At 38.8% G+C, this 17790-nt stretch overlaps 1 protein-coding gene across 4 annotated transcripts in view; it reads right to left on the bottom strand.

Annotated features, from left to right (window-relative positions):
* Nucleotides 1-17790, bottom strand: part of Larp4B (La-related protein 4B) — an 82693-nt gene that overhangs the window by 45567 nt on the left and 19336 nt on the right. For 3 of the 4 annotated variants that reach the window (XM_075303911.1, XM_075303912.1, XM_075303909.1), the window contains exon 2: nucleotides 4157-5078. In XM_075303911.1, the coding sequence (XP_075160026.1) occupies nucleotides 4157-5061 (905 nt within the window). In that variant the 5' untranslated portion in view covers nucleotides 5062-5078. The remainder of the gene's footprint in view (nucleotides 1-4156; nucleotides 5079-17790) is intronic. The other variant, XM_075303910.1, reaches the window with a different exon arrangement.

Genomic DNA, 17790 nt, shown 5'->3' on the forward strand with positions numbered 1-17790 from the left:
ATCATTTTGGGGTTGTAACAACGCTTTTTCCCACCGTGTATCAACCGTTCACAACGCTTTTACAACCGATGGTTTTTTTCTGACTGGGTATATATTCTGAGTCGTGATGAACGTGATGAAAGTCTATCTAGATATGTCCTTCCGTCCGGCTGTCCGTCCGCCTGTGGAAATCACGCTATCTTCGGAACGAAACAAGCTATCGACTTGGCACAAGTAACTGTTATTGATGTAGGCCATATCGGACCATGTTTACGTATATCCCCCATATAAACCGACCCCCCAGATTTGGCTTGCGGAGGCTCTAGGAGGAGCATATACCATCAGATCTGGTAGAAATTTTGTACGTGTTGTTAGTATATGGTCTCTAACATTCATGCTAAAATTGGACCATATAGGTCCATAATTATATATAGCCCCATATAAACCGATCCCCAGATTTTGTTTACGGATCCTCTTGGAGGAGCAAATTTCATCCGATCCGTTTGAAATTTGGTACGTGGTGTTAGTATATGGTCTCTAACATTCATGCTAAAATTGGTCCATATAGGTTCATAATTAAATATAGCCCCCATATAAACCGATCCCCAGATTTTGTTTGCTGATCCTCATGGAGGAGCAAATTTCAGCCGAATCGTTTGAAATTTGGTACGTGGTGTTAGTATATGGTCTCTAACATTCATGCTAAAATTGGTCCATATAGGTCCATAATTATATATAGCCCCATATAAACCGATCCCCAGATTTTGTTTGCGGATCCTCATGGAGGAGCAAATTTCGTCCGATCCGTTTGAAATTTGGAACGTGGTGTTAGTATATGGTCTCTAACATTCATGCTAAATTTGGTCCATATAGGTCCATAATGATCTCTAAATACCATGCAAAAATTGGTCCATATCGGTCCATAATAATACCGATTACCAAATTTTACTTCTTCCTGGATAAGCAATTTCATTTCATCTTGCTAAACGTTGGTACTAATCATACAAACTTTGGACCATATATGTTCATAATTGTATATAGCCCCCATATTAACCGACCCCCATATTTCACTTCTGCCTCTCTTTTACCGCGCAAAAATTCATACCGGTCTAGAATTGAATTATATAGTTTTTTTTTGCCCAATATATACCCGATATGGACGAACATCCAATTTAGAAGATGTTAAGGAGTTTCAAGATACCTTGCCATCGGCAAGTATTACCACAACCCAACCCGTATATACTTGTTTAATATTTATTTCGGATGTTGCCGTCAGTTGGGCTGTGATCGACTGGGAGTTGATGAACCTTGGCAGGGGTGTTCTCACATGTATAAAAATTCGGAGTAGGTTAGGTTAGGTTAAAGTGGCAGCCCGATTAAGATTCAGGCTCACTTAGACTATTCAGTCCATTGTGATACCACATTAACTAAATGTACCTATTACATATGGGCATTTCTAGTTTTAACCGCTGAACCTTCTCGATTATTTTTCTTCGCTGAACCAACCAGATTGTTCCAAAAACATTAGCAGACTGCTTAAGTTAACGTTTTCCAGATCCGCCAGTAATCTGAATCTATATGCACCTAAAGGGAGGCACCGTGGTGCAATGGTTAGCATGCCCGCCTTGCATACACAAGGTCGTGGGTTCGATTTCTGCTACGACCGAACACCAAAAAGTTTTTCAGCGGTGGATTATCCCACCTCAATAATGCTGGTGACATTTCTGAGGGTTTCAAAGCTTCTCTAAGTGGTTTCACTGGAATGTGGAACGCCGTTCGGACTCGGCTATAAAAAGAGGTCCCTTGCCATTGAGCTTAACATGGAATCGGGCAGCACTCAGTGATAAGAGAGAAGTTCACCACTGTGGTATGGACTGAATAGTCTAAGTGAGCCTGATACATCGGGCTGCCACATAACCTAACCTATGCTCCTAAAAGTTGCTTGCGCTTTACACAAAATGCAGGACACTTTTGCAAAATCGCCTATCAGGCAGCGACCCGTTATAGCAGATATCAGGAGTGATGTCTGACGTCTCGAGAACATTAGCATATCTAGTGTGCGGTTTAAGTTGATATGGGGCCATATTTGCTTGGTGTCGTTACAACCCTTGCAATTCTCCCATCGAACATTTGCCATCATAACAGCCTTCTCACGCAGTATGAGAAATTCGGAGTAGCAGCAGGTTTCTTGTTGGTACCAGCGGGCGAGTTCTTCGCATAGCCTGGAGTTAGATTTACGCACGTGAGTATTCAACTCACGCTCACGAAAACTCACGACGGAAAAATATTAACCTAACCTAACCAACTCACTCACGAATAGAAAATCCTTACTCACGCACGAAAAACTTTTAAATACTCGCAGTCACAACGAAATCAACTCGTAAGCGTTTTTATGTTCGTCACGACTATTTCGTGTCACTCTTCCAGAGGCTGTCGAGTTCCAAGCTATTCCAGGTCATGATGACATATTCATGGTGATATTTTATGCCCTAGGTATTGTGGCGGTTTCCCGGCCGTAGGTGTTTCTTTTTCAAAGACCATCTTTAGCGAGAAGTTCCATTCGTAGCAATGGTATCCCTCTCCGTTGTAACATTATTTTGACATTGTCTCCCACGCGCACCTTATTTGTTGTGTCCAGTGAGGTGGCATTGGCAGCTACTCCTCGAATTCATAGATATGCACCGCAAAAAGCTGTGCCGAAACTTTAGAAGCTGGTATTGGGTTTCCTTCTCACACCTGGTCACTCTCTGGTACTTAACTAATGACGTCATTAGTTAACAAACATCTTCCAGTCCTACCAATTACTGCGGAAATAATCGCCTTTCGGTGGTTATCTCATTTTCTGATCGAGACCGCGCTTACGTAAAACTTTCGTGGGTTATTCCGACACTTCTTGGGGCGGAATTTCATGCATGGCTCATAGCGTTTCCAAGCGGTTTTATTGAAAAACATACTATCGTTAAAAATTCATTTTCGACCCATGTTTAATGTTTTTAATGAGTAATGGTGCTATTACCGTTGAAATTAATCGATATAAAATTAGTTTGATGTACTATCGAATTGGGATAAGGGAATTAATATGTTCTTTTTTCGTGGATTTTCTTTAAAACGAGCATCGGAAAAAATGTTTGTTCGGCTTAAACAGTAAGTAATTAATTTAATTTTTTAAGGATAATAGTGTTAAAAACGGAATTTTAATTGAATGTATAACGTTGATTTTTCTACAATGTTTATAAAGTAGTCAAACTGAAAACTACGGATTTTAAATATAAAAAAACTAATTTCTAAGTAACAAAACAACTTATGTATTAATAACTAAAACAATTCTTATTATAACAGAATATGTTGATGTACTATAAAACAGTAATAAGAACTGTTATATCGCCTTCCATGTGTGATCAGATTGTTTTGTTTGGTTTATGTTAATAAAAGAAAATTGAACTATAATAATATCGCAAAAAATAGTGAATTTTGAACTACTACATAGAGGAAATAATAAAAGCATATGGCTAGAAGATTCTCATTTTGAAAAACCTGTAGTTTTCTGTCGATTTGAGAAATTGGGATGTTTGGTGATTTAACCCTCTAATGCCCCAGTTTTTTTGCCAGCTGATTAAATATTCAATGTTAACGACACAAAAGCAAGAAAACGAAATATATGTATATGCTGCAAAGCCTTTTGAACAGATTTTACTAAGTTTTCTTTTTATTTTATGCATTTTTTGAGGGTTAATTACAGGGTTAATTACAGGTTTTATAAATCCAATACTATTTTCAATTTCAAAAGATGAAAACACAATCGATAACACCGTATTACGATGTTATCATTTTGAGGTTGTCAATGCGTTCGCTAAACCATCGGAAAAGCATATAAAATATTGTTTTCGTACCGCTTTGGAAACGCTTGTAAATACAATCAATACACCGAAGATGGATGTTATCATTTTGGGGTTGTCAGAACGCCTTGTTCCACCTTGTACAAACCGTTCACAATGACTTGTTCGGGTCAATTCATTAAACATCCACATATAAAATTAAGCACATGAACTTTAAAACAGCAACTCGTATAACATGAAAATTAATGGGTTCATCTCAAGCTACTAACAATTTTCAAAACGATATTGGTATGGGGAATCATCGAAGATGATAACCTAATATTAAAATGTGAAATACCAACCTTGAAAAGTAATATTCCAACTGCGTTGCTAACGATTGTTTTAATTGCTCCAATGACATTGTACTATTCTCACCACCTCCACTATTGCCACTTGAATTTGATGTAACGTTATTATTATTACTACTAGCCATATTGATGTTGTTACTTCCAACTCCAACAAGATGTTGTTGCTGTGATTGTTGAGGTTGATGTTGTTGCTGCTGGTGTTGTGCTATCGCATGTTGTTGTTGGGGTGGTGGTTGTGGAACATTGGTAAGAATCACATGGTGTTGAGCATGGGCATTGTGTTGCTGTGCCGTTGCAGATGTAACTGGTGTGCCAGATATTTGATCAACAGTGACTAAGTTCGTTGCACCCGGTGGTCCAACACCCATACTCACGCCGACTGGCAACTCTTCTTGACTATAACATACGACTGTACCATCTTGGGCTATAGCGCCATTCATGACTGTATATTCGGTGTTATCAATCGTTGTTGTTGTAACTGTTGGCCCTTGGCCTGCTGCAGCAGCCATGGGGGCTTGATGAGCGTACTGTATATGGGGTTGCTGAGGATGGCTTTGCAATTGATGTGGAGGTGGTGCTTGTGGAGTGGCAGCTGCAACAGCAGCAGCGGCTGCTGCGGCCTGTACTGTTTGTAGTGTTGGTTGTTGTGTATGCCCGGCCGCCGTATGGGTAATTAGAGATTGGTGTTGGCCCGGTGCTGGAGCGACTTGTAAAGCTTGGTGATGGGGTGGTTGCGGTCCAGGGGCTGCTGCTATTAGTGGTATATGTGTTGCGGCCGGAGCTGCCAATTGCGCTGGTTGACCATATAAATTGGTAGCTAACATTGCCGTATCAACAGGAACATTTGTGTAAACGGTGGTGGCAACAGGTTGTTGTATCTTCACTGCATCCCCATTCATATAGACGTATCCTCCTGCTTTATATATACGAACAAAATAATTGATTAAAAAGTTGTAACAAAAAATTTTAGAAACTTAAGACAAAAATCTAATGATTAAAACGAATGAAAAATCAATATTCAAAAACTTTTATCCATTAAAACCTCAATGTCACTGCAAATTTATGAAGGTTTGTAGTTTTGTAGATCAACTAACAAAAAGGTCGTATTACAATCATAAAAAAAAATCCAGCAAATGGAAATTTCCCCGGACAATCAAAATCTGAGCGATCCATGAATCGGATTGTTTCACAATATTCATGCTAAAAAATACAATTACACGAAGTAGTCGTGATTCACTTTGATTTCTGTGCCAAAGACGTCTGTTACATTGATCATATTCTTTGCCCCTTACTGCGAGCTTAAGTCAAGATTTAAACAAAATCGATTTGTGAGCGTATTAATGTATCTAGGTTGAAATCATGAGTGTAAGAAGACTTCTTCGAAATGCTACTACTGGTCATGTCCGTGAAAATAAAGTTAACTTTAACTGTAACTGTTACTTCTCTACGCCATGGTAAAAACGGATATTGAAAAATTTGTTTGGGATTCCTATTATATGGCCTACAAAAAAGGGAGTACTCTTCGAGAGAAATGTGGTGTTAGTAAAGTGTTGTATATTTGCACTTTTAGTCTTGGTTATTTATATAATGAAAGTGTGATCGGTTGTTAATGTATCAGCAGACACTCGAACAAATGATTTTAATAAAATCGACTAATCCATCTTTAAGGAAAAAGTCGAATTTGTTAAAAATTCACTCAAAAATTTATATGTATTCATAAACCATTTTTGGAATTTAAATTTTATTGAAGCATTTTATTTATTTATTTATTCAAGGGTTTTGTATGGGCTCCTACACTGTGTGGTTATATAGGTTAGGTTAGGTTAAAGTGGCAGCCCGATTAAGATTCAGGCTCACTTAGACTATTCAGTCCATTGTGATACCACATTAACTAAAAGTACCTATTACATATGGGCACTTCTAGTTTTAACCGCTGAACCTTCTTGATTATTTTTCTTTGTTGAACCAACCAGATTGTTCCAAAAACATTAGCAGACTGCTTAAGTTAACGTTTTCCAGATCCGCCAGTAATCTGAAGCTATATGCTCCTAAAAGTTGCTTGCGCTTTACACAAAATGCAGGACACTCACACAAGAGGTGTTTAATTGATTCTTTTTCCTCCGCATCATGACAGCTCATACAATAGTCATTATACTTCGCGCCAATAGTTTTTGCAAAATCGCCTATCAGGCAGCGACCCGTTATAGCAGATATCAGGAGTGATATCTGACGTCTCGAGAACATTAGCATATCTAGTGTGCGGTTTAAGTTGAAATGGGGCCATATTTGCTTGGTGTCGTTACAACCCTTGCAATTCTCCCATCGAACATTTGCCATCCTAACAGCCTTCTCACGCAGCATGAGCTTGCAGGTAGCTAGGGGCATACCAACAAATTCCAGTTCACCTGGAATATGTAAGGTAGTCCCTAGCCTTGCCAACTCATCCGCTTCGCAGTTCCCCGGTATGTTCCTATGGCCAGGCACCCATATTAGGTGAATATTGTACTGCTCAGCCATCTCATTGAGAGATTTGCGGCAGTCGATGGCCGTTTTCGAGTTGAGGAACACAGAGTCCAAGGATTTTATTGCAGGTTGACTGTCTGAGTATATATTAATGCCAATATTTGTTGGAACATTACTTCTCAGCCAATTCGCCACCTCTCTTATTGCTAATATTTCAGCCTGAAAACACTACAGTGATTAGGTAATCTTTTCGCTATTCGAATTTCCAGATCTTTAGAATATACTCCGAACCCCACTTGTCCATTCAATTTGGAGCCATCAGTATAGAAATCTATATATCTTTTATTCCCCGGGGTCTGTGTACACCACGCCTCACTGTTGGGAATTAGAGTTTCAAACTTTTTGTCGAAAAGTGGTTTTGCCAGGGTATAATCCACTACGTTAGGCACATCTGGCATTATTTTGAGGACCGAACTATGACCGTACATTTTTTCCGACCACAGCGATAGCTCGCGCAACCGCACAGCCGTTGTTGCAGCTGACTGTTTGGCCAAAATGTCTAAAGACAATAGATGTAGCATGACATTAAGGGAGTCTGTTCCTGTCTTACTAAATGCGCCTGAGATACATAAGCTCGCCATACGCTGAACTTTATCTAAACAAGTCGGTTTCTCAAGTGCCGGCCACCAGACTACAACACCATATAGCATTATAGGTCGAACTACTGCAGTGTATAGCCAATGCACAATTTTTGGTTTTAGTCCCCACTTTTTCCCTATTGCCTTTTTGCACGAGTACAAAGCTACCGTGGCTTTTCTCGCCCTCTCTTCAATATTAAGCCTAAAATTCAGCTTCCTGTCCAAAATAACGCCAAGGTATTTTGCACACTCACCAAAGGGAATTTCAGTACCCCCTAAGGAAATGGGCCTAACCGTGGGAGTTTTACGATCTTTGCAGTACATGACTAGTTCTGTCTTTGCTGGATTTACACCAAGACCATTATCTTTCGCCCATTTCTCAGTCATCCGGAGAGCTCTCTGTATAATATCTCTGATTGTGGATGGGAATTTTCCCCTGACTGCTAGCGCCACATCATCTGCGTATGCCACCACTTTTATCCTTTCTTTTTCTAGGGAAACCAGAAGGTTGTTTATAGCAACATTCCAAAGAAGAGGTGATAGAACTCCTCCTTGTGGAGTGCCTCTGTTCACATACCTTTGTATGTTTGCTTGCCCTAGTGTGGCTGAAATACGTCTCTTTATTAGAAGTTCGTCTAACAGCCTAAGTATACCTGGATCAACATTCAGAGTTGTCAGTCCATTTAATATCGAGCTCGGATGGACATTATTGAACGCCCCTTCGATGTCTAGAAACGCCACGATTGTGTATTCTTTGACAGATAGTGAGCTTTCAATAAAGCTGACTAGTTCGTGCAATGCGGTCTCAGTAGACCTGCCCTTCGAGTATGCATGCTGTCGTTTCGAGAGCAAACTTGAATCCACGCTAGTTCTAAGATACATGTCTATCATCCTCTCCAGGGTCTAAGTAGGAATGAGGATAAGCTGATTGGTCGGAAATCCTTCGCACTCGAGTGAGAGGCTTTTCCTGCTTTAGGTATGAAGACGACTTTTGTTTCCCTCCACTTTTCTGGAATATATGCTAAGTTTACACATCGTTTATATATCACCGTCAACCAGGGGATAACTCTTTCAGCCACTGCCTGTAACTCCGCCGGAGTAATTCCATCAGGTCCGGGGGATTTGAATGGTCCAAAGCTATTTAAAGCCCATTTTATTCTAGATTCCGACACAATTTCCTCGATAGGAAATGATCGCTGAGCCTCTGTTACACCGCCGGAACATGGTTCAACCGTCTGATTTCCAGGGAAGTGTGTGTCCAAAAGTACCTCCAACGTCTCCTCACTGGACGTTGTCCAATTTCCCTCCGATGTTTTAATGAAACCTGGAGCGGTGTTAGTGGATGCTAGTACCTTCCGTAGTCTGGAAGCCTCTGACGTATTCTCAATACTGCTACAGTAATCATCCCAAGAGTTTTTTTGAGACCTTCTCAGTTCTCGTTTATATTCTCTCAGATTCATCTTGTAAGTGTCCCAATCCTCCGGAGCTCTTGTGGACTTTGCTTTGTTAAAGAGCTTCCTGCAGGATTTCCTCATATTACTTAACTCCGTAGTCCACCATGGCGGTCGATTTTTTCCCCTTGGCTTTCCTCTAGGGCAAGCAGCTTTCAGTGAAATGTTGAAGGCCTTAGTAATCCGCTCCACTGCGTGTTCGATATCTTGCACAGTGCTCATATTTGTCTCCGGCATTTCCGGTATCATCGAATTGAACGATTCCCTATACCTATTCCAATCAGCTTTCCTAACATTAGGCGGAAATATGGTATTTGAAGTACGAACAGCCAATCTGAAACTGATGTAGCGATGATCTGAGAAGCTATGTTCCCTCAAAACTTGCCACTCAGATATCTTATCATTCAGTTCCGGAGAGGTCAACGTTACGTCCAAAACCTCTTGTCTGTTCCTGGTGACGAAGGTTGGTGCATCTCCCTTATTGCAAACTACCAGGTTAGTACGCAAAATAAACTCTATTAGCGACTCTCCCCTTGCATTAGTATCACTACTTCCCCAAATACTATGATGTGCATTTGCATCGCATCCCATAATGAGTTTTGTCTTTGTTTTTAGTGACTCCTCAACTAAGGTCTTAACGGCACAGGGTGGCATCTCCCTATCATGCCCCATGTAGACCGAAGATACCCAATATTTGCATGTGGATATCTCTAGACTGGCTACGACAGTGTCTGCATTGCTCAATGAAGGAAGCAGAAACAAGTTTAGTTCGTTTTTAGCAATTATACATGCTCGATTTATATCGGTTCCGGTATTATGCAAAAGTTTGAAACCCGGAGTGCTTAATTCACAGATCTTGTTCTTATATATGTATGGTTCTTGAATAAGAACTATATCTATGTCTCCTTTCATCAGGAGAACTTTTAAGGCAGCACAAGCGGCCTTACAATGGTGAAGATTTATCTGGAGGAACCGTAGAACCATCCAAATTTTCAACCACCGTCACATCAGCCGCTTCAATTGAGTCATCAAGGGCTTCCTCTTCACAGATCTCGGTGACTCTCGCAACAATCCGCGGTTCAGTTTTGGTGAGGTTTGAGCCTGTAGAAACTTCCCGCATATGATTTTCGCCATAGTCTGCAGGTTTTATGTCTCCTTCGGCTTCGCTAGAAGATTTTTCCACTGCTGACTCTACCGGAGGCTTGTCCGTTTCGGAATCCTTTGGCTGATCGCTTTTGTATACCTTCATATGGATATCATGAAAGCCATAACTTACGCGTCCTTGGGTCTGGGCTAGATGTGGCAGCGACTCTATGTTTAATATAAATACCGCATGCCGTCTTGGTCCATCCACCTCATCCAAACGACCAACCTTCCAATCGGCGGTTGGAAGATCTGGGTTACATTCTTTTAGTCTCTCTAGTATTGACTCAGGATCAGGAGGGTTTGCCGGTATCCATGCATGTGCTCTAGGTTTAGCCGGTATGTCTTTTTTTATCGACTAACTCCAAAGCGGCTCCTTCCCAAACTTCACCAATTAGCATCAATGCAGCTTTAAAGCAATCCATAGACCTCTGGTCTGCAAAAGCTATTAACTTATATCGTCCTTGATACCATCCAGCATCTTGCCGTCGAGGACTTGGTCCGGGAAACTTTTTTCGCACCTCTGAGTAGACACCAGACATCGCGTTCTCAATTTCCCCCCATTTTTGCCTTGGAATCATACCGTCCAATGCTCCTTTATTAATAATAGCCATCACAAGGCTGTCTTTTGCAACTGAGGCAAACGATCTTTGATCCCGTTTAGAGGATGGTAGCTCATCCGGTGATCGTTCCCTTTTTCCAGCTTCAAGAATTCCTTGAGCCCATTTTAATGAATCGCTTTGCTTAGCCGACAACGTGCTTGGGTCGACTGATCCTAATTTCTTTAGGATAAACAAAGCATTTCTTCGTTCCTTGAATCTCTTTCGAGAGGGATTGCCTCCTTTTGATGTCGTCACCTTAGAAAAGGTTCGACTTGCCAAAGTGTCACCGCCAGTCGACCCGTCTACAGGTCGACTAATTGGGCCTGACTCTTGGTCGATGCCCAAATTTATAACTTCAGTCGTTACCCGTCCACTGGGCCCTGAAGTTAGCAACGCACTTTGAATTTCGCTGCATGGTGGTTTATTATTTCCACCACACGTGAAATTCGTAATAAGTACTTATTACGATGAAATACTCCGCTATTAAAAAACACGTCCGTTCAGTTCGACGGTTGAAGAACAAATTTATATAGATATTTGAAGTTTTGTTATGTTGCAGGTTTTTTGGTCTATTTATTGACTTTTTTATTACTTAGTATACTTATAAAAGGAAATGAAAGCCAACATTTTCAGCTTTTGAAAATGTCCAAAAGTTGAGTAGTAAACTTTTTGATTCTCATTAGAATGCCTAATTTGTAGTTCAAATGGTGACATAATGACTACAGAGCCTGAACTACAAGGATGCTACCATGATGATGCAGATTGTTAGATATAGCGACATCCTGTTATTTTTGGCTCACTTTTCACTACCCAGTCCACTGTGATACCACAAGTGGTGAACTTCTCTATTTTTCAATAAGTGCTGTCCAATTCTTTCTTTATTAAAAGTAAGATTGAAAGCCTTAAAAGCCGATTACAATTCAATGTTTAGCTCAAAGACAAGGACCTCCTAGTTACAGCTCAGTCAGAACTGCGTTTCACACTACGTTAAAACCGCTTAGAGGAACTCAGAAATATCACCAATTGCTCGAAAATGGCTTCATACCCAAGTCGCCAATTGTTTTTTTCCAAATTGTCCATGATACATATGTATCATGATTTTTAAAATCACAATATGTTCATTGTATTCATGGCCATGGATTCCTCGAAGTTGAGGAAGTTAATCGTCTTATGTCATTTTTTCTTTTTATTCAGCTGATGAAATTATTCACGCCTAAAGGCTTTGACTTGAAGGGTTAAGAAATTGTTCACAACCACTGGATAACATCTTTTGAACCATTTACTGACAAAATCATAGATGGAGGGTATATGAGATACTGATTTGAAGCCCCCGGAACTGATGGTGTATATGCAGATGGCTGACATCCCGTTCTATTTGAGGCTCACTCCGAGTATTCAGTCCATCACGGTACCACATCACCTAATACATATAGGATTTCCTGGCTTTTGACGTTAAACCTACCCAATTATTTGCTTCTATTGAAGCAAACCGATTCTGACAAAATATACTATGGGACATTACGAAGACAAACAATGGACTTGATTGTCTCATTTTCAGTAAAAACAGGCAGCACATCTACCTATTCCATATACTACTACTTAGTTGGATATAAATATTGGATTAACTGATGAGGGCGTTTTGATTTCTGTGAAAATATGGACAATTGTTACAGTCGTTTTTCTATCGTTTTCATTCCACCCAAATAATCGTTCTATTCTAAAGATGTTGCAAATTCAAAAGCTATGCCAAAGTCCTTTATATTATTGCAAACAATTTCGAAAATGTTGTATTTTTATTTTTATTTCTTCTAATCTTTCATTGCCACCGTGGTGCAATGATTAACATGCCCGCCTTGCATACAAATTGTCATGCGATCAATCTCAATTTCGACCAAGCGCCAAAAAGTTTTCAGCGGTGGATTATCCCGCTCTCTGTAATGCTGGAAACATTTCCAAGTGTTTCAAAGCATTTCTATGGTAAGTGGTTTCACAATAAGGTGAAAAGTCGGACTCGGCTATAAAAAGTTCACCACTTAATTATCACAATGGATTTAAAACACATTTTTTTAATATTATTACAATTTAAATACGAACTTATTGGAGGACATCAATATCTATTTTTATCTCTAAAATAGTTATTGAATCAGGAAAAGTTGGTGTGATTTTATGTGGGTTATTTTATTTTTTAGTTGTTGTTGTTGTAACAGTTTTTAATGTAATTTCATCTAATTTGTTCAATGCTTTGGTACTTCAGCTGGTGTCCAGATCTAGGAACTCTGCGACAAGGGTGGGGTGCGTCCAGAGTGATCTGGTGGTGAGTCGGGTAGGTTTAGCTGGGCAAGCAAAAAGGTGACGAGTGTCATGTGGCCCTTTGTTAGAAATGCGACACACTTCAGCTACGCCGCTATCAATCAATGATAAGTAGGAATTGAGACAGCTGCACTTGCCCGATCTTAATTGGGCTAAAACCACCCTAGTCTGTCGTGGGAGGTCTCTTTCCCCCGGTGCTATGGGCTGTGGCCGGACTCCGAGAACAGCTTGTAGCTTCTCACCGCTTCAGCTACAGTATCCTCATGAATTCTGTTCATACCTGTCTGATATGCTGCCTTATCTAGAGGCTCACTTTTGTAACGCTGGATCTCGCGCTCTAGAAGGTCAAGATCAACCCTTACATTCCTGGGTGGAGGTTGCCTATCAAGATGGCGATTTGGATGACAAGTTCGATAGCAACCCAAGAGGTACTGCTTTGATCCAGGAGTGTACTGCGGAGGCATCCTGTTGCAGTTCTAAGGGCAGCGTTCTGACAGATCTGGATGTTATTCCACTGCGTGTCGCTTGTTTGAGGTATCTACACTGGCGCTGCATAGTTTACCACTGACCGGCCAATTGCCTTATAAGTAGTCAGCAAGGTTTCTTTATCCGCACCCCAAGTGCTGCCGGCAAGTGACTTGAGGACCTTGTTTCTACCGCAGAGCTTGTTACAAATTGCAGTGGCATGGGCAGACGACTTAAACAGGCTGTCGAATGTGACCCCGAGTATCTTGGGGTAGTTTACTGTCGGAATTACTTCCGCCGTCCATGTAGTAAATATCTAGCAATGAAAAAACTGGTAAGATCAGCAATGTAGGCGTTTAAACGATCGCATATTTCATCAACAATGGGCCCGGATGCCATGATTGTACAGTCATCCGCATATGATACAATCTAGTTTGTTGTTGGTTGGGGAACCAATACTTAAGTTATCACCAGTTAATTTATGTATATAAAATATATATTTCATACAAATTGTATATAACTTACGGTACGGTCAAACTGGGTAATATTTGTGACAGTGGGCTTTTGTATTATAATTTATGAAATGAAATGAAAAAAACATACCTAGTAAAATATATAAACTTCAAAATTACTTATTTTAATAATGTAATAGGGAAAATATGAATAAGAAGTTCACCACTGTGGTATCCCAATGGACTGAATATTCTAAGTGAGTCTGAAATATCGGGCTGTCACTATTCCTAGCCTAATAGGAAAAATTTCGACGCGAAAAACAAATATAGAACCGGCCTTAAAGTAGAGCCCAATATTTTACGTCATTTAAAGTCAGAATGCTATTTGCAAAAACATATTTAACTCCTACACAAACTTACAAACTCTCTACTACCTTCAACAATATACAGTGCTATTCAAAACACTTGCAACCACACCGCCTGTGGGAATTAACGACAAAGCCTTTTTGACAATTTTTAAAATTATTTAAAAATAAGAGTTTTCCACCTGTTCAAAACATTGCAACTAATCTTAAGTGTCCCATATATTTAAAATTTTATAATTAGTTTTTGTAATTTTTGATGATAAATGTTGATAGTTGATACTGTAGCCATGTCGTTTGATTACTTCTGCGCAACTTGTTGCCATTGGTTAGGATTAAATGGTCATTGATATCCTATGTTTCAGGTTCAAATAGATATCATAAACTTTTTGCAAATTTATTTAATACCAATTATTCATTTGCAATTTTCCAAAGGTTATTTTATGACTTTTACATTAGGCGACTGAACAGGCAAGTCAAGCACCCGCAATTTTTGGTCGGAAATCCACTGTTTTATTACCTTACGTTTGTGCTCGAGGTCATGAATACGCTGAATAATCCATGCAGAAGGAATTTCCCGATATGCTTACGGCAATATCACATGGGAGAAATGTTTTTGTAGACTTCCAACAGCATAATACCCTTGACTCTATGAATCGGGCCAATAAATTGTCCAGGAAAACACCCTCAGACCATAATATTGCCCTCACCATTATTAACGGAACTTTTTGTATTTATTCGATTAAAACTTTCCTTCCTTACCTTCGTACTAAACTTCTACCAACCGAACCATACAAGTTAAATTTTGATTGGTAGGAAAATATAATAAATTTCCCCTGTTCCTCAGCCCATTTACAGTATTTTTGTGAAAATTGAAGGTGCTCTAACCCATTTTTCTTGGAAATAAGTGATTTTTGACATTTTTCTATAATCGCACTCCGACTCCTAAAGCTCTATCCAGTCGAATTCAATTTTTTACTCCTTTAGATAATATTTGAGTCAATTGTTGCATAGTTCATTTGATCATATGATCTTCTTTTCGGGAGCCACCGTGGTGCAATGGTTAGCATGCCCGCCTTGCATACACAAGATCATGGGTTCGATTCCTGCTTCGACGGAACACCAAAAAGTTTTTCAGCGTTGGATTATCCCACCTCAGTAATGCTGGTGACATTTCTGAGTGTTTCAAAGCTTCTCTAAGTGGTTTCACTGCAATGTGGAACGCCGTTCGGACTCGGCTATAAAAAGGAGGTCCATTGTCATTGAGCTTAACATGGAATCGGGCAGCACTTAGTAATAAGAGAGAAGTTCACCAATGTGGTATCACAATGGACTGAATAGTGTAAGTGAGCCTGATACATCGGACTGCCACTTAACCTAACCTAACCTAATCTTCTTTTCGCGTAGTCTTAGGTTTTGTTCCACCTCAGAGCACAGTTTTGGTGCATCCTCAGTTTATAACTCGATACGCAGTTGATTTGTGGACATTGTACTCTTCCGAAATTCATTTTTGTGATACCCGAACTTTAAAATCATCGCTATTTCGCTTTTTGATATCTTAATTACACTTATTGCTGGTCGTTTTAACGAATTATTCAGTTTATGGCCAAATTAGGTAATGAACTAAGCCATATTCCTACAATGTCCGTTTTGTACGCTTAATGTATCCTTTTATGGGGCCTTATAACAATTTCAGGTAAAAATATAAAAAATAATGCCATTAAAGAAGAAAATAACAACGGGTGTAGGTAGTTGCAAATGTTTTGAACAGGTGGAATCATACGATTATTTACCTTTCGGGAAATATCAATATTTTATAACAGCCCATTCCTTTACCCAATAGGAATTTGATAATACCACTCCATAAAGATTATTTTTGAAGCGAAAGCTAAACTATGACACTCTTATTATGGGATAGATTAAGTTCATGGTAGGGCTAGTTGCAAATGTTTTGAACAGCACTGTATGTTTATGGACTCAGAAAGATTCGATAGAATTGGCGTGTATGCGAACCAAATATTAAACATACCGTTAACATAACATATACATACAGTGATTCACACGTCTAACCGGACGCGTGCAACTTCAAATTAAAATGTACGAGATATTTGGAAAAATAGAGATAATTTATTATTATTATACACAATCTCAATATTAACGAGCACGTTTGGCACGCAATTGGCATTCCAATGTACAGGAGCTCAAGTCATATATTTTGGAAGCATGGATCAATATGGATCCTCAAATTTGCAAAAATCTTGTGTCTTCAATACCAAAGAGACTAGAAGCTGTAATATCTGCTAAAGGATATGCGACAAAATATGAATAATAATACGCTGTTTGAATAATCCAGTTAGATGTGTGGAATGAATTTCATATGTTTTGTTACATTTTTTAAATGTATATATTAAGAGTGGCCGTTTTGTGTCTTTTTGCTTTATAATAGAATAATAAACAAAATTTCCTTTATTATTTTGGTGTATCATTTGAACCATAAATCTATATTTTTCACAGAGATTTGATAAAATTAAACCTAAGGCCAAACATTTTTCCAGAACCATTTTCCAAATATCTGGATACGGGTTTTGGAAAATAATCCTACCATGATGTTATATATCCAATATGAGCTAATTACTAATTAATGAATGAATAAATAAATAAATAAATAAAAATGTTTGCTGGTTTCGCTGTGGCGACGGATTTTTTTTTTTTTGATTTCTGTTTTGCCTAGTGTGACCAAAGTATAACTTTTGTAGCGTCCGGTTAGACGTGTGAGTCACTGTATATAAGAACCGAGCTACTTTTATAAAAGGACAACCTTCTCTAAATCAAGGAGATGTAGAAATATAAAGCAACAATTTCAGGAGTCAAATATAGGAAAGGCAATTCTATGTTCTATCCGTCTCTGGAATCAATTACCAAACGATATTCAAACTGTTGCCAATACAGCTAAATTTAAAACTTGTTAAAAAAAAAACTTCTTACAAAACTCTTCGTAGATTTAGATACTTATTATAAAAATTATACTAGTGTTAAAAACTATATAATATTTTTATGTTATAAAATTAAAATTAGTATTGAATAAATTAAATGTACTAGCAACAAATACACAAAACGCACATTTTCCTAGTACTATTTGATCTCAATAAATAAATAAAAATAAATTAAGGGGATTGAAAATAGAATTAAAGCAAAACTCAAATTTGTGAACATTTTAAGGGCGTTTTCGTTTCGCAAATAAAATTGTTGCCTTAGTGAACACTACTCTTTCCCTTATTGCATTTTCGCCTAAATGATAGTGTCATTGCAAAGTTAATTAGTAATATTGTGAGGAATTCAGGCCCCAAAATCTATAACAGTGTCCTTCATAGTTTGCAATCAATTTCGAGAATATTGCACATATTTTCCCAATCGAAATCATAAGATACCATAGTCATTTCACGTGACTAAATATATCGTCATTGTTCGCTGGGAGTGCGTTATAATCATGTTTGACTGTAATAAGTACTTCTGTGTCCATACTTTTTCTATGGTTCTCTTTGCACTCGCCCTCAACATTACCGATATCTACAAAAAGGCCATATTGATTCCATTTCGATAGATATATTTAATATGGGTTGATATATTCTAATTAGATATTGAAACTGGACGGAGTATTGCGGAAAATATGTCGCATCATCGAATTTTGTTCAATTCTAAGGAATTCCAAAACTAAAAAGTTTCCTAAATAATATGCTACACA

Source organism: Haematobia irritans, chromosome 4, assembly GCF_050003625.1.
Source record: "Haematobia irritans isolate KBUSLIRL chromosome 4, ASM5000362v1, whole genome shotgun sequence".
Classification (NCBI taxonomy): Eukaryota; Metazoa; Arthropoda; class Insecta; order Diptera; family Muscidae; genus Haematobia; species Haematobia irritans.